Source organism: Lampris incognitus, chromosome 10, assembly GCF_029633865.1.
Source record: "Lampris incognitus isolate fLamInc1 chromosome 10, fLamInc1.hap2, whole genome shotgun sequence".
Taxonomy (NCBI): domain Eukaryota; kingdom Metazoa; phylum Chordata; class Actinopteri; order Lampriformes; family Lampridae; genus Lampris; species Lampris incognitus.
Window position 1 is genome coordinate 35,534,941 of NC_079220.1, and position 15,885 is coordinate 35,550,825.

The window sequence follows — 15,885 nt, forward strand, 5'->3', positions numbered from 1 at the left end:
TGTTTGTATCTTTTTCATATGATTGGTATTTCCTTGTTTTATGCCATGTCTGAAGCGCTTTGTAACTGCTTAACAGGTGCTATGTAAATAACGTTTTGCTCTTGGGGAGGAGACTTGGAGCCCCTGCAAAACCCCTGCAAATGAGGAGAGAACATGCAAACGCCACCCAGAGGGAGCAGGTATGAACCACTTAGTGTGCGTCATCTCTACGTGCCCTTTTTTTAGCAGCAGTTGTTTTGATCCAGATAATGTGTTTATTTTCTGGGAAACCATCACGTAATACTGGACCATCACACACTCATACAGAATGTGGTGTTAGTAGAGCCAGTTCAGAAGCGTTTCATAGTGGCACCATACATTACAGTCTGGCCCTTCTTGTTTTGTTCCTGCTGGAAGATACTTTTAATCCCCGACTGTGGATTGAATTCTCGCTGGAATAAAAAAAACTGAAGTTTTGTTTTTTGTTTTTGTTTTTGTTTTTTTTTGTTTTTTTTCCCCTGTAGCAAAAATGTTGGAGTTACTTAAAAATGTTATGTCATAGATTTATAGTTGTGTGGATCCACTTAATACACTTTTAAGTAAATCCAACATTTAATTTTTTTGAGTGTAAAAGTGAAATGTGTTTTCTGCAGTCTCCCTTTCATGTGCATGTCTCTGTTCCTTCATTCTGAGGTTGCTGATCAGTCATCAGGCTGCCATGGCGGCGTCAAGCCCTCTGGATGGGATGAAGGTGGTTACTTCTGCATCCGTGATGTCACATGCACCAGAGCCAAACTAGAGCTGGGCCAGAAAACCCGGACGGTTGTTATGGAAAAAAGTTAAATTTAAAGTGTTTATCAGACACTCAAGATGATTGAGAGAGGGACCCCCCCCCACACACACACACATCAGAGGGGAATCCCCAATACGTGAAAAAATATTACGTAGAAAGTCAAGATGCCCTGCTCCTGATATGATGCCCCCTGGCCTACCCTCTCCACCAGCGTGCCCCCACCACACACACGCACGCACACACACACAGACGCACACACACATGAAGGATGAAGGTTAACCTGCTGCAGTCCTCTGCAGATGGAGGTCTCTGGCTCTGGCCCCAAGCAGAGAGGGCGGAGTGGGGGAAAGAGCAGGGCTGGGGTATCCCCGTTCCAAGGTGTCCCTGCCTGATAGGGCTGTTTGTCTGCCCGACTGGGCCTTATCTCGCCCCTTGGCTTGCCAAGCGGCTGTGGGGTACAGCACATCTAGGGCTCACGTAGTTTCGTATGGGTGTTCCCATTTGCTTTCGTCTGTCTCTGCACCCGTCTTCGTTTGTCTTGGTTCACTCTGTCACAAGGTGCGTCCTTGCATACAGCAGAGATCGTCCTGTTCTTCGTGCGGCGAACCCGGCGGGAGTACCTGCATGCAGGTAAGGGTGTGGCCTCCACTGACCACGAATCAGGGTGAGGGTATAGATGAGACAAGATGGACATTTACATGAAATCTAGCAGCACAATAATACCTACCTTTTTATTGGCTTATGCTTTTGACTTTTCAGTAAGTTTAGGAATTTGATTCAAACATGTATATACACTTCTTCTTTTTTTTGAGTCTGTGAATTTTAAGAAAAATAGACTACTTTAAAGGATTACATTATTTTTGGTAAAACTTTTTACAATGGTGCAGATGTTTGTTCCAGAGTCGAGGGTCGAAGGGAGGGTACATCTGCAGAGGACTGAGATGTGGTGCGAGACATGGTTGTCATGGTTCATGCGAATCAAATTAGCTTTTTAAAATGTATGATTTAACTGCTTATTCCAAGTTTATATTGAAGTATATGCATGGTGTGATGGTCACAGAGTGGAGAAAGGTGAGCATTAAACCACCGTGTCTCCCTATCGTTCCAACACCATCAGCTGTTCAGATGTGGCGCCATAATTTGAAACGTTTTAAGGCATAGCATCAACGTTGCTATTACGAGTACAACTATTACTGTTACATTAGCAATACTATCACTTAATATTGGATAATGGCTTAATATCAGAGAATATTTGCAGGATTATACATATTAAGAAATTATATTTTTGCATAAGGTCTGGTAATATTAAGGCATCTGCCTGCGAGGAAGAGTTCCTCCACCTGGACCCACACATTAACACTTTTCCACTGGTGATTGTCCAGTTGTGCAAATAAATGGATACACAACAGATTTTTTTTTAAAAATCTGGCATGAACTGTGATCCACACTTAAAGCAATGCATAATTATAAATGTGTATTATTTCTGTAAAAATGTTGGTTTTTAACTGTAAAAAAGAGTAGAAAGGATATTCGAGTTTTAGCTTTTTACTTGGTGACTAGATTAGCGGGGTGTTGGACAGAGCCAGGGCGTAACCCCAAGATAAGTCCCCGTCTGTCTCTCATACCCCGCTTACCATGGGACACGTCTGCATAACGGCCAGCGCACTATCTGTCCTGACCATGGACCTGCACTCATCACACTTTGGGATGTGAGATGGTGTTATCTGAAATGAGTCAGCTTCCAAATGTCTCGCAAGCACACAACCAGTGGCATCTGTAGCTGTAGCTGAAAAACCTTCTGCAACAGTGAAAACAAGTACTTGCCAGGAAAAAAATGGTACTTTTGGTCAGCTGTGCAGTTTGTAGAACAATAAAAGGAATGTCTTCTGAAAGTGGAGGATGTATATTCCTACTTCATGTCCTGTGGATGCTGCAGATCATGTCTACACAGGATGGTTCCTGAAACCCACCAGCCTTGCTAATGACTGGGGGGGAAATGCAAACCTACCTATGTTTCTATCATCATTTGCTACTTCAGAGATGTGACGATCACTTTTGCCCACATCAAAAAATAGTATGACATTGTGATAACAGTTGGATGGTAACTATGTTTGTTTTTGTTTGTTTTTTTATAGGGGAATGCACAAACATTGCTGAGACAGACGATATATCACAACGATGGAAAACAACATCACTTTTCAAGAGGTTGGCAAACACGTGTTCCCTCTCATACAGAATGTGGTGTGGTGGTGGTGGTGGAGGTAGAGGGCTTCGTCTGTGGTGACATAATCTGCATTGCCAGCTCAGCTGGGCGGAGTAATGTAATATGTACATCTTTAGGTTAGATTTCTGTTTAGCCGTTTAACCACTTTGGCATTTTGCGAGTAGAACTGTCCCAGCTAGGCTTTCTGACAGACCGGCTGTGGACATGATTTATCAGGTTATATTATTCTGCTTCTGCCTGTGTGGGACACAATATAACCCTTTGTTGTATGGATTTAATGTGTTTCAGTGTATGTGAGTCACACCCATCCTCTTTTCCACTGACGCATCTTTGACTTTGTCTCCTGCAGGGTAGTGACACATCATACGAAAACAATGACTTCACCTTCCCTTCCCCTTTCACACTGTAAGTTTTTTATTCTTTAACTTTTTTTACTTTGGGTAGTTTTACTGCAAAGGATGTTGTATAAGACCCTCAGAGAAACCAAAGAAGTCATCTCAAAAGGTATGGTGCGTGCGCGTTAGTTTAGAGCTGTGCATCGCTGGTGTTTGATAAGACCAACCATCACTTCTGATAAGAGCATGTGGTACAATGCTGTCCTCCCCTGGCCGTCAGCGGTATTACAACAAACAACATTTAACGACTCATCAAATACCCTGAGTTTTTGCCACCTAAAACCCCATACTCATCTTAGCCATTTAACTTAGAGATAAAATTATTTGAGTTCAACTCTGGAAAAAAAAAGGCCCCCAACTTTTCTCCCTGTCGGAGCTGAGTTTCATTATCTCATAAGCAGAAAGACAAGCTTTGGTCTGTTGTCCCCCAACACCTGGTGAGATAGTGAGAGGTGTTGTAGAACAACCCCCCCCCCCCCGACTTCTTAAGCCAAGATTTACCAATTCCTGATTCTGTATTCCTCACCAGGAGCAGCCCCAGCCACAGCGGCAGCTATGACCTGGAGCAGAGGAGGACAGAGGAGGAGAAGGAGACACCAGTGGAGACCATAATTCTCCCCTCAGACTCAGAGGGTAATCTGCTCTGACGCTCAACACAAACACTTCATTTGGCATCTGTGGAAAAATCACTAATGGTTCATCACAAAAATAAGTATTGAGGGATACCATTTGCTCTCTTTCAGCATATTTGAACCTAAACACCAATGCCAACACGAGAGGTGATGCTCAGGTACAACTCCCCTATTGCCTCGCTAGACTGACTCGTCACAGTTTGGAAAACGGTTTAAAAAGACGCTACAGAAATGCAGCCATTCGTCCATTCATGTATTTCTGTTATTCTCATTGACTGATTGGTTTAATCTTCACAGGCCTATGTGGAACTTAATGAGTTCCAGGGCACCAACTGGCAGGAACGTGGCCGATGGATTGGCTATGAGGAGAACTTGGACCTAGCCACAGGAAAATGGAGCCGCTCACATGTCTCCTACCTCACCTTTAAGAGTCTGATCCAGCTTCGCAGGACCATGAGCACAGGTGACTGGGGGAACATCAGTGAACAAAATGTTTTCATGATATATTAGGACGTTTTATTGGCTTTTTTGGTTTACTATGTCTGTCTTCAATGTAGGGGCTGTTATCCTTGACCTGAATGCCAGCAGTCTGTCTGCCGTGCTTGAGAAGATAGTTGATGAACTACAGAAGAAGAATGAGATTCGCAGCAGTGATCGAGATGCCCTTCTGAGGGTTCTCTTGATGAAACGGAGGTAACATACAGTACACACCTGGCTCGCTCATTTCGTCATTACAAAAGCTTCATCATTATCCTTACAACATACACTCAATACTCTATTTTCCTCCTACAGTCAGTCTGAGACAGCTGCGGTTACTCCCTCAGGAGACATTGAGATGAACACCTTTTCTGTCACTAAGAAGGTAAAAGTCCTCAGTTTTTATTTATGCAGCTTTTCATTCCCATTGCTAAACAGCACCATCATGTATTAACATATTACAACTGACCCACACTTTGCTTGTCTCACTGTTCTGCAGAGAGAAATCTCAGACAATATGGAGGCCTCCATTATCCTGTCAGGTAAGAACAGCAGTATAAGACCTCTCCTGATAATGATGCTGTCATATACAGATGGACAAAAGTGTATGGTGTTGTGTGAATTTCTTGCAAGGTGTGCTGGATTTTCTGGAGAAGCCAGCGGTAGCCTTCGTTCGGCTGAAGGACTCTGTGGTGATGGAGTCTGCCCTGGAGGCCCCGGTGCCTGTACGCTTCATCTTTGTCCTGGTGGGCCCCAGTTATAGTGGACTGGACTTCCATGAGAGTGGACGTGCCATGGGCACCCTGATGGCTGACTGGGTGAGAGACGGCACAAGGAAAAGGGGGTTTGGGGGTGGGGGTGCAACAGCAATATGTAGCTATGTGGGCAAACAGCAAGATACAACTCTGCTTATTTAGAATTCCTCAATTTGTCTAGGAGCGGTGTTTTGGGGAAGACAGCAGATTGTTTGTTTTGTTTTGTTTTGTTTTCTGATTGAAAGCCATACGGTGATGTACTAAACCTCCTCTTTATTGCTTGTCTTTCAGGTATTCAGCCTGGAGGCCTACCTGGCCCAGAGTGATAAAGAACTGACCAACGCCATCGCTGACTTCACGGACTGCAGCATTGTCATCCCCCCCACTGAAATCCAGGACCAGGCCATGCTGGAGCCCATCGTCAATTTCCAGGCGAAAATGCTGTGTGACAGATTTCGCCCCTTTGACAGCCGCCTCGCCTTTGGAGACAGGGTCAAATGTCAGCATACTTACATGTCCTCGATGAGCATTGAAATTTTTAACTGGATCTTTATTTAACACTATTCTCATCCTATTTTTACAGGTCCTGCATGCTTGCATGTTGGGATATCAGACATTACATCAGTTTAAAGTCTAAATCAATTTGTGCATGGGCATTGTAGGTTAAGGAAAGAAAAGAAGAATTTCTTTGAATCTCACAAAGAAAAACAGAACACAGAACAAGTACATTATGTTGATGTGATATGTTGGTTTTTTTCTTCAGTTGAGAAGCCCCCAGAGGAGCCCAGAGAGGACCCTCTGGCCCGCACAGGCATTCCTTTTGGTGGGATGGTGCGAGACATGAAACGCCGCTACCGACACTACCTCAGTGACTTCACTGACGCCATGAACCCACAGGTCCTGGCTGCTGTCATCTTCATCTACTTTGCTGCCCTGTCCCCTGCCATTACTTTTGGAGGACTTTTATGTAAGTACTTGGATCCCAGTGAGAGATTTTTGTGCGTTTTTAAAAATAAAAAAAAAACTATCATAGAGTTGTAGCAATGCATCTGCTCCAGCATTAAACTTTGATGCTCTCCTAATATCGATGTGCGTGACGCTGAAGTGTTTTTTACCATACACTTTCTCCCTTGTTTGACCCCAGCCGATAAAACTGAAAAAATGATGGGTGTCTCAGAGCTTATGATCTCCACCAGCATTCAGGGAATCATCTTCTGTCTCATCGCTGCCCAGCCAGTTCTCGTCATCGGCTTCTCCGGACCACTGCTGGTGTTTGAGGAAGCTTTCTATGCAGTATGTAGACGGTGTACTCCTGTACTTTCTATTCTGTATGTACATGATGTATTCCTGTACTTTATATTCAGTATGTATTTGACGTACTGCGGTACTTTCTATGCAGTATTTAGATGATGTACTGCTGGACAGTGTTTGGCTTGTTAATGAGAGATGCATTTTTCGTTGCTTCATCTCATCTCAGAGCATTCTGACTGACCATGCTGAGAGATTCGTTTGTTTCATTACTCATCATAATACCTCTGTTTATGGATAACTCCATTTTAATGTAACATTTTGAAGGGGTGGCAACAAAGATGGCGACTTACATATTTGATTATTCACTGTTACATTTCAGCTAAAATTGGAAAGTAATTTGTCACACTACATGTTACTGTAAACTTTATTCTATTACTGTGGCTGTTCCTTCCTTCCTTCCTTCCTTCCTTCCTTCCTTCCTTACTTTCTTATCTGCCAACCCTGTTTCAGGAGGCTAAGAGATGAGTACATTCACTCTCTGACTGTAGTCACTACCTGATGGTAAAACCAGACAAGGTTTTACCATCATTTCTATGTGATAAGGAAATGTTATCTGATGCTAGGATTTTGTTGTGACATGAGAAAAAAAACAAACTGTTGTTTTTTTTCCACATTAATTTTAGCTCAGCTATGGGAAAATCCTTAGCAAGCAATCATGTTTGACTGACAAAATCATTGCTTTTGTTCATTTCTCATTTCATGTCAGTTCTGCAAGGCTCAGAACATTGAATACATTGTGGGCCGCATCTGGGTGGGAATGTGGCTGATAGTGATCGTGATCATTATTGTGGCTGTGGAGGGCAGCTTCCTGGTCCGCTTCATCTCCCGCTTCACCCAGGAAATTTTCTCCATCCTCATCTCTCTCATCTTCATCTATGAGACCTTCAGCAAACTCATCAAGGTTTCTTCATCTCATCTGTCCATTAATTTAACAGCACTGACAGGGCTCATCTATCATCGACTGAAATAACATTTCATTTTCTCATTTGGTCTCTCTGAATGTTTCTTGTCACTCTGCTACTCCACATCTCTCTGTGCCTTTTCCATTTTCTCCCTTTGGTCAGATCTTCAAAGCCCACCCCCTTATTTTGAACTATGACCATCTGAACGACACACTGGAGAACCCCTTCCACCCAGTCATCAAGGAGCACGTAGAGTACCACCCGGATGGCAATAAGACCGTTAAAGAGATTGAGTATGAGAGGCCCTACCCCAACACTGCACTGCTATCCATGTGCCTCATGTTTGGCTGTTTCTTCATTGCATACTTCCTGCGGCAGTTCAAGAATGGTCACTTCCTTCCTGGCCCAGTAAGATCAATTTCTTATGTCCGCAGATGATATAGTAGTTGTTATAATATTTTTTTAAGTAGTTGTTATAATATTTGTTTATATCTGCCACATACCCATCCTACCGCTAGGAGGCCTGAGTTGACTCAGCTGAAAGGTGGAATCTGCTAGCCTTGGTGCTGAGGTCTGTGCTGAGCTCTGTGCTGAGCTCTGTGCTGGCCTCGCATTTAATTTTAACTTGCCAACCCTTCTTGTACTCCAAAGCCCTCTTTGATATTAAAACTATGTTTATAACAGAGAAAGTGTGGTTAAAGAGTTATGTTATCCCCATGTATTCGCTGCACTCCGCCCCTTTTTCATCTTTGGAAAAAATTATGAAAAAAGGCTATTTTTGCAGGTGGGGGTCTGTGCTACAGGACCAGGGGGGTGGTTGGTTGGGATCAGACTGTCTTTGTAAGCGGTGCAGGGAGTGACCTTCATACATGTTTCAGCATGTGTGATGTGTCTGTGGACAAAAGTATTTGGACTCGTAAGCATTCAAGACTGCATTCCTATGGCAGAGTACAACCAACTAGGATCTGACATTATCAAATTTGCGCTGAAATGTTAAGATTCTGATTTAGTACTGATGCATTGATTTGAAGACATCAGTTTTTCCACTCAAAAAAACTATTTTGTCAAGCAAAGTTTATTTGTATAGTCCTAAATCACTGCTATAGTTTCAGAAGGCTTTATGTTCACGTTAGAGTTCCTGCTCTAATGATGTCTATTTGACCTCGGCCCATCTGTGGGCCCTTTAGCAGCACTGCAGCATGTCTGCATCCTGGTCCTTTTACTGCTAGTTCACTGCAGCAACACACAGGTCCAATCCCACACACACCCATGAGTTGTACTGGCAGTAGTGGCTTTATGTTTTTTCACAGTTCTCTGGTTTATACCTTAGTTGTTCTGACTGTTACTTAAGAATGTAGGAATGAAACCTTTTCATCATTCTCATAGAAATATGGTCAATACCAGCACTGATCACCTCATTACATGACTATGAATCACTGTTGTAGCATTCTAAGCATGAAAGCTTTGCAAGCAATCTCCCTTTGCTCTTTATCTTACCAGATTCGTCGCTTGATTGGAGACTTTGGTGTGCCAATTGCTATTTTCATCATGATAGCTGTGGATATCTGTATTGAGGATGCCTATACTCAGGTAAGTACCATTACATCTCAAAGATCTTAAAAATCTGAAGTCTCCTATATTAGTCCTTCTATACAGCATGTGTAAGATATGTAAGACAATGCCATGCATGGATTAAAAACAAGCCTATAGACACCTCCATGACACTGATTATTTAGTATTATAGACTTTCTTTTCTTGTCAGGACTTGTCTGGCGCTTCCAATTAGAAACTCAATGATTTTGAGTGTGTGCGACCTTCTGTACGTACAATAGCAATGGAGAAGGTCATTTCATACACCATTCAAAAGTCACTATATGCAGTTAAGTTTATCCTAGTTAGTTATTTTAAAGGCCTTGCCAATTTATACCCAGATTACCATGGTGTTCAAAACACTAATACCTTTTTATAGAACAATACTTATCAACATTTATCACCAGTTATCATTAATATTCACAAAGGATTGATGAAAGGATAAATGAACTAAATTAATTACGCCCAATTGTTTTGCCAGAAATTGGTTGTGCCAAAAGGTATTGAGGTAACCAACCCTAGAGCTAGAGGCTGGTTCATCAATCCCATGGGAGAGAAGCAGGACTTCCCCATCTGGATGATGGCAGCCTGCTGCGTGCCAGCACTGCTGGTCTTCATCCTCATCTTCCTCGAATCCCAGATCACTACGTGAGTGACACCATGCAAATGCCAGCAAGAACAATGTTGAATAGTCTAAAAATGACATGTCATTTGGTATCACAGAAAAGTTGAATCAGTTCATTTGGACACCGAGTTTAGTGGGAAAACATTTCATCACTCATCTAAGTGACCTCTTCAGTCTCAGCTGACTGTAGGTATCCCCACCCTTATAAACTATACAGGTTTTTGTTTGTTTGTTTGTTTGTTTGTTTGTTTGTTTATTTGTTTGTTTTAACCTGTGCTGTCAGCAGACTTGGCATACAGCCGAGGGAATTTGCATGCCAATGTGTCCTAGACGAAGTTAATCTGCAAGTGGAGTTCAGGTTCTCCACCTGCAAAGGCACTCTTTATTAATCATCAGGAACCACTTACAGTAACCGTCCCTTGAATGATCTGTGGGTTGACAAGAGTTTAGGAGTTTTGTTATGCATTTATAGCCATGACCAGTCCTCCTCTTCAGCATGTTTCGTCAGCTAAACAACCAATCAGCATCGCTTCTCTAAGAGGGGGACAATCACCACAAGTGAGACAAGGAGACTCGGAAATTAAAAATGGCAAAATGTATCTGATAAGTCAAACAAGTTGAATCAGTTCATCTGGACATGACATTTATTGACAGATACATTTCATCACTCAACTAAGTGACCTCTTCAGTCTCATAAATTTTTTTCATAAATTTATTACTGATTTTCCCCCCAATTTAGTGGCCAATCGCTCCCTATTCTAATTCAAACACCCACCCTCGTACCGTATGCGTTCGCCAACTGCACTGCGTCTCTCCGGCAGGCAGTCTCGAAGGAGACGCCTCGCCACTTTCGTGACAAGGTGAATCCAGGCCGAAACACTGCTTTTTCAGACACACACAGAGACGCATTCAGGTGACGAACACAAGCCGACTCCGCCCCCCTCCCGAAAACAGCGTTGCCAATTATTGCTGCTTCATCGAGTCCGGCCATAGTCGGATCTGACGAGACTCTGGGCGCGAACCCCGGTCCCCAGTGGGCAACTGCATCGACACAAAGCCGATGCGTAGACCGCTACACCGCCATGGACCCCAATTCAGTCTTAACTGAATCTCTGAATATCTGATAAGACATATACATGGAAACAGACGCTGACATGTGTTCCACAAAACATAATTAAATAGTTTAAAACACAAATAAATAAATAAACAATACAGTGGCATAATGACCAAAATCAACGATCAGTTTCATATGCAAATATGGATGTGACCATTGACTAGAATTAGAAGGGCCATGTTTACTATTCACAGCGGATTGGGGAGTCACAGCATTGTAAGATGGTGACAGATGTACTCTTAGCCCCCCCCCCCCCGGTTCAGGGGTGGTCGTTCCCTCTTCACATAGATGGGCTCTTTGACTCCCCATTCAAACCAGCGTTCCTCCCTATCAAGAATGTGCACATCCTCATCCCTGAAAGAGTGGCCACTGGCTTGTAGATGGACTGTGGAGTCCTGACGTGTTAGCTCCTCTGTGTTGTGCTGGCCTCTGTGTTTGGTTTCACTTAGATGAGTGACAAAACATTTTCCCCCTAAACTTTTTTTCCAGACGAACTGATTCAACTTTTCTGGGATTTCTACAACTGGATTATTGAGCATGTATCGAGATATGTCATTTGATAAATATTTTATACAATGGAGCCTTACAGGGTTAGATATCATGAGTATATATTTTTACATATTTCAGAATGGATGGTCCCAGCTGGAATCAAACCACTAACTGACAGCACCATGCTGCACTGGCTGAGCCACACGACTATTAGCATTCTATTAACATATTAACAGTGATTAGCCTCTGATACTTAATCATGCACATTCAATACACTGCTGTAAAATTACTTTAGATAAGAAAAGTTGAATGATAGAGATTTGGTGGTGGATGCAGCAAATACACTGTTATATACAGGAAAAAAAGAAAGAAAACGAGTTACAATAGAGCCAAATGGGGAGTATAAAACATTACAACATCAGCGCAAACCAAATTATACCTAAAATACGTAACTGTATAAGACGTAGTAAGGCTGAAAAAAAAGAATGAAAACATGGGGAATATGTACAATATGAAAATAAGTATAACATAAAAACACACAAAGATGAGATATATGCCAAGATGAAAAAAGTTTACAACAAATATACTGTTTGAAGATGTGCAGAATATGTGGCCTGCTATTAGCTAATATGCAGCCTTCCACTGTCATGTGAAATTAAAGTGGTTATCAAGAATTTAGATTTAGAATACGTTTTATGATAGTTTGTCAAACCCTTTCTCCATTCCGAAAACTATCAGGTAGATGCACTGATGAAAACCCCAGTCTCTGTGGTCACACTAAAGGCTGTCAGCAAAGTTTGTTCTGAACCTGCTCCTTTCTAGCCAATAAGGAGAGTGCTTTGTAAGCCAGTGTCTCCATTGGTCCCTACTTGCTGTCATTCAGTTTTGACATTCATGAGGCTGTTGGGCAGAAGTGAGGGGGCAGATTCTTTCGCAGGATGTTTTCAAAATATAGCTAGCTTTTGCTAACTTCTGCATGGGATTGCTCACTGCTGCCTTAGTGAATACAGTCATTGAGATTCCAAAGTTTAGATTCCTTTGCTCTCAGGAATCCTGACCCTGTGACAGTTATCTGAATACTAACCCCAGACTATCTCTGCGGCTCTCCAGGTTGATTGTGAGCAAGCCTGAGAGGAAGATGATGAAAGGATCTGGATTCCATTTTGATCTACTCATCCTGGTCACTATGGGTGGTATTGCCTCTGTCTTTGGTGTTCCCTGGCTCAGCGCTGCCACAGTGCGTTCTGTCACCCATGCTAATGCCCTCACTGTCATGAGCAAGGGCCCGAAGCCAGAGATTGAGAAGGTGCTTGAGCAGAGGATCAGTGGCTTTCTTGTGGCCATAATGGTTGGTAAGTGGTGCTGTTTGTAGCATTGGTACAGATGCTACAGGGGGTCAGAATGTAATAGAGGGGAAGCTGTGCCCTTTTCAACTTTGTTAATCACTCTCTTACTTGATGCCAGGCGTGTCTATTTACATGGAACCTATACTGAAGATGATCCCCATGACAGCGTTGTTTGGAATCTTCCTCTACATGGGTATCACCTCCCTTAGTGGGATTCAGATGTGGGACAGGATGCTTCTTCTGATAGTACCCAAGAAGTACCACCCCTCGGATGCCTATGCCACCAGGGTATGTCACTACACCAAACCCACACACTCAATGGAACAGCAGTCTTTCAAACTTCACTTTATCCATGCAGAGATGCATAGTTTCATGCAGTAAGCCCTTAGGTTAGGAGACATGTGTGCCACATCAGATAACATTTCTTTGAAAACGCAAAGCTAGTTAAATTTTAAGTTTAATTTCAGACATTTATGTGATAGAATTGTGTAATATAGGCATAGATTTACAAAAGCATCAGATAAAACTATCACATTGTAAATCATACAGTTCACAATGTAGTATATCAGATTTGAGCATGTTGTATTCATGTCCCTACTCAGCCCCTTCAGCCCCTGCTAACTCTCCCCTCTCATGTGCTTTTTAAAGGTGAGAACATCAAGGATGCATTTGTTCACTATAATCCAGATCGTGTGCCTGGCTGTTCTGTGGGTTGTCAAGATCAGCCCCTTCTCCCTAGCACTGCCATTCGTCCTTATTCTGACCATCCCACTGCGTATATTCATGACCGGCAGGGTCTTCTCTCACATGGAGATGAAATGTGTAAGTAACTGTACAGTATGTTGTCATTCACTCAAATGTCATATGCTCCCTGAAATAAAAACAGTCATAAAGATTATAGGTACAGTGACAGAGTGGCAGGGTTGCCCTCTGCCCAGCCGGATCTGTTTGAAGTTTCTTTTAGCAAGCCATTTCACGCCTTCCCGCTAAAGGGGTGCGGCAACCCAACCATCAGGATGAAAGTCTTTCAAACTTCACTTGCCTGATATCAGACAGAATTGTCAACTCGTTACTCTCCATTTACATCTCCAGTCTGACAGTGCCTCTACTCTAATTGATTTCCATGGGGGGGGGGTTGTTTTTCCCTATCCAATCACTAGAGACCAATGCATCCGCCTGAATCTAACATAATTTTAAGTCAGCACTGATGCGTAGCCATGCCAACACACCAGTTTTGCCAGTATTAAACAGGAGAATTGCCCTCTTGGGAGCTGATACAGTAAAGATGTATGTATGTATATGTGCTATGGGTAGGACGTGGCCGAATTCATAGAGATCCCCAAAGGGCACATAATGGTGCATGTCATTTCAATCAGCCACTTTCTCAAGACAACTCAGTGATATGTGTTTCTCTATTGTAATCTGGTTTAATCCTATTTTAGCTGGATGCCGATGATGCCAAAGTGGTTTTCGAGGAGGAACCCGGGGAGGATGTGTACAATGAGTCACCACTACCATAAACACACCCATATCGTCCATTTCTTTTTCATTCCCAGAAGTTAAAATGAACTTGATACCACTGATAAACAAAACGGAAAAATGTATGTAATGTGGCTTCAATTTTTTTTTCGTTTTCCAAAATGTATGTGCAACAATTCAGTTTTTTGTGATGCCTGTTGCCAAAGTGGGAAACCCACTCCATTTTACAATTCACGCAATATTCTTGTGGCCTAGGACAGCTGAGACAGTATTTATGAACAGGGAACACTCAGTATGAGGCTAGGAACCTTGGAACCAATAACATTAGCTACAATGTCATCAAGATGTATTACCTAGAACTTTTAGATGTGCAGTGAATGAGAAAGTGACTTTGCAGAAATACAAGTTGCTGAAGCTTTTACACACAAATGCTAGCAGATTTATTTTACATAACTGTCATAGGTTGTAGAAATGACAGATGTCAGCCAGGGTTAAGACAAAAGCACCAGTTTATTGTTCCACAGGCACTCTTAATCAATACAGCCCTCCTTTTAGATCATTTATTCCACTGATTAAAAACAGTCTTGTGACTGACTTTCCAATTGGCACTTACTAGATCATCGCAGTCTCACTGCAGGGCAGCTGCATCCACAGGTTAGTGACTGATACAGCTGTGACTGACCTCAACCCTCTGCAGCTGTGTTGCTGAGGTGACAGAGCTGTGCAAGGCTCTCCATCTGCAGCAAGCACAAAAACCACATCCCGCTCCCACAATCCCCATTTACTTCTTAGGCACTAATCTGATGTTCTTATTCTAAGCAATTCATGATAAGTCGAACAGTAAATGACTACAGAATGGTCACATAACCACAAATTGCCAGGCTCGGAAAAAGAACGAGAGCTAATGATAAAATTGTAACAATTGTCTGTAAATTTATGAGGGCATCAGTATTAAGCCAGTTAAAACCACATACCAACAAAAACCCCTTGGCTGCCACTTTTTTCCATCTTTTCTTTTTGATTGTCTTTATTCATATTTCCTTGATATGAAATTCCAGCCTTAGGGTCATGACAAATACATTATTGGGGAAAGTAGTGACTGTTACAGCACATGAAAACAATGGAGTTTCAAGAATGACTTGTATGTTTCTTTGATTTCTCAGGTAAATCAGTTTAGAATATTCAACTAAATTTAAGTGCTTATGCATAGCTTGAAATACCAGTGCTAGGACAATTAAGACCCATGTTATGATATACCATTGACTTAACCTTATCTGCACTAGTTGTGCTACACAGAATTATAAAGTATTGTTTTACTGATGCATATTTACACTGATGCACTCTAAAGGGACTATCACTTCAACATTTTGTTTTATACTCTCCTTAGTATTTTATTATCCTTTGTTATATTATATATAGTTTGAGTCAGTGCCTCAATGTGGCATGTCTGTATTGTGTTTGTGAAAATAAAGTTATGCGTTTTCTCTCCTTGTCCCTGTTGACTTAAGATATGGGTATAATTTGTATAACGGAAGATGAATTACACTTACTGCTACATTGCTGTATCTCAGCGGAGCTCTCTCGGCCAAGTCATGAGAAGAGGGAGTGTAAGTGCTTTTGCCATTTTATGAGATTAACCATGTTGGAGAACCGTTTGATTCGATTAATAACAATGTCACTAATGTTATGACAGCGAAAATATTGTGTAAATGTTGCAATATTTTTTGTGTAACCATAAGTTTGTGTGCTTCGGACACTGGAGTATGTTTTAAAT

The 15,885-nt window shown here is 42.1% G+C and overlaps 1 protein-coding gene across 1 annotated transcript; it reads left to right on the forward strand.

The window, feature by feature from the left end:
• Positions 1-1,265: 1,265 nt before the first annotated feature.
• Positions 1,266-15,751, forward strand: slc4a1a (solute carrier family 4 member 1a (Diego blood group)). Its single transcript, XM_056288714.1, has 21 exons — positions 1,266-1,402; positions 2,908-2,977; positions 3,346-3,401; positions 3,921-4,024; positions 4,135-4,181; positions 4,321-4,486; positions 4,581-4,716; positions 4,816-4,885; positions 5,000-5,042; positions 5,134-5,318; positions 5,547-5,754; positions 6,019-6,222; positions 6,400-6,548; positions 7,273-7,467; positions 7,631-7,876; positions 8,969-9,058; positions 9,540-9,706; positions 12,397-12,638; positions 12,751-12,920; positions 13,281-13,454; positions 14,075-15,751. The coding sequence occupies exons 2-21, from the start codon at positions 2,951-2,953 to the stop codon at positions 14,150-14,152; spliced, it is 2,757 nt and encodes a 918-aa protein (XP_056144689.1). The 5' UTR covers positions 1,266-1,402; positions 2,908-2,950; the 3' UTR covers positions 14,153-15,751.
• The last annotated feature ends 134 nt before the right edge of the window (positions 15,752-15,885 follow it).

Bases quoted from the DNA above. Each gene is read 5' to 3' on its own strand.
- slc4a1a (XM_056288714.1), top strand. From the start codon at position 2,951: ATGGAAAACAACATCACTTTTCAAGAG. The intron at 6,223-6,399 runs GTAAGTACTTGG...GTTTGACCCCAG, and splicing joins TACTTTTGGAGGACTTTTAT to CCGATAAAACTGAAAAAATG. The intron at 9,707-12,396 runs GTGAGTGACACC...GCGGCTCTCCAG, and splicing joins CTCGAATCCCAGATCACTAC to GTTGATTGTGAGCAAGCCTG.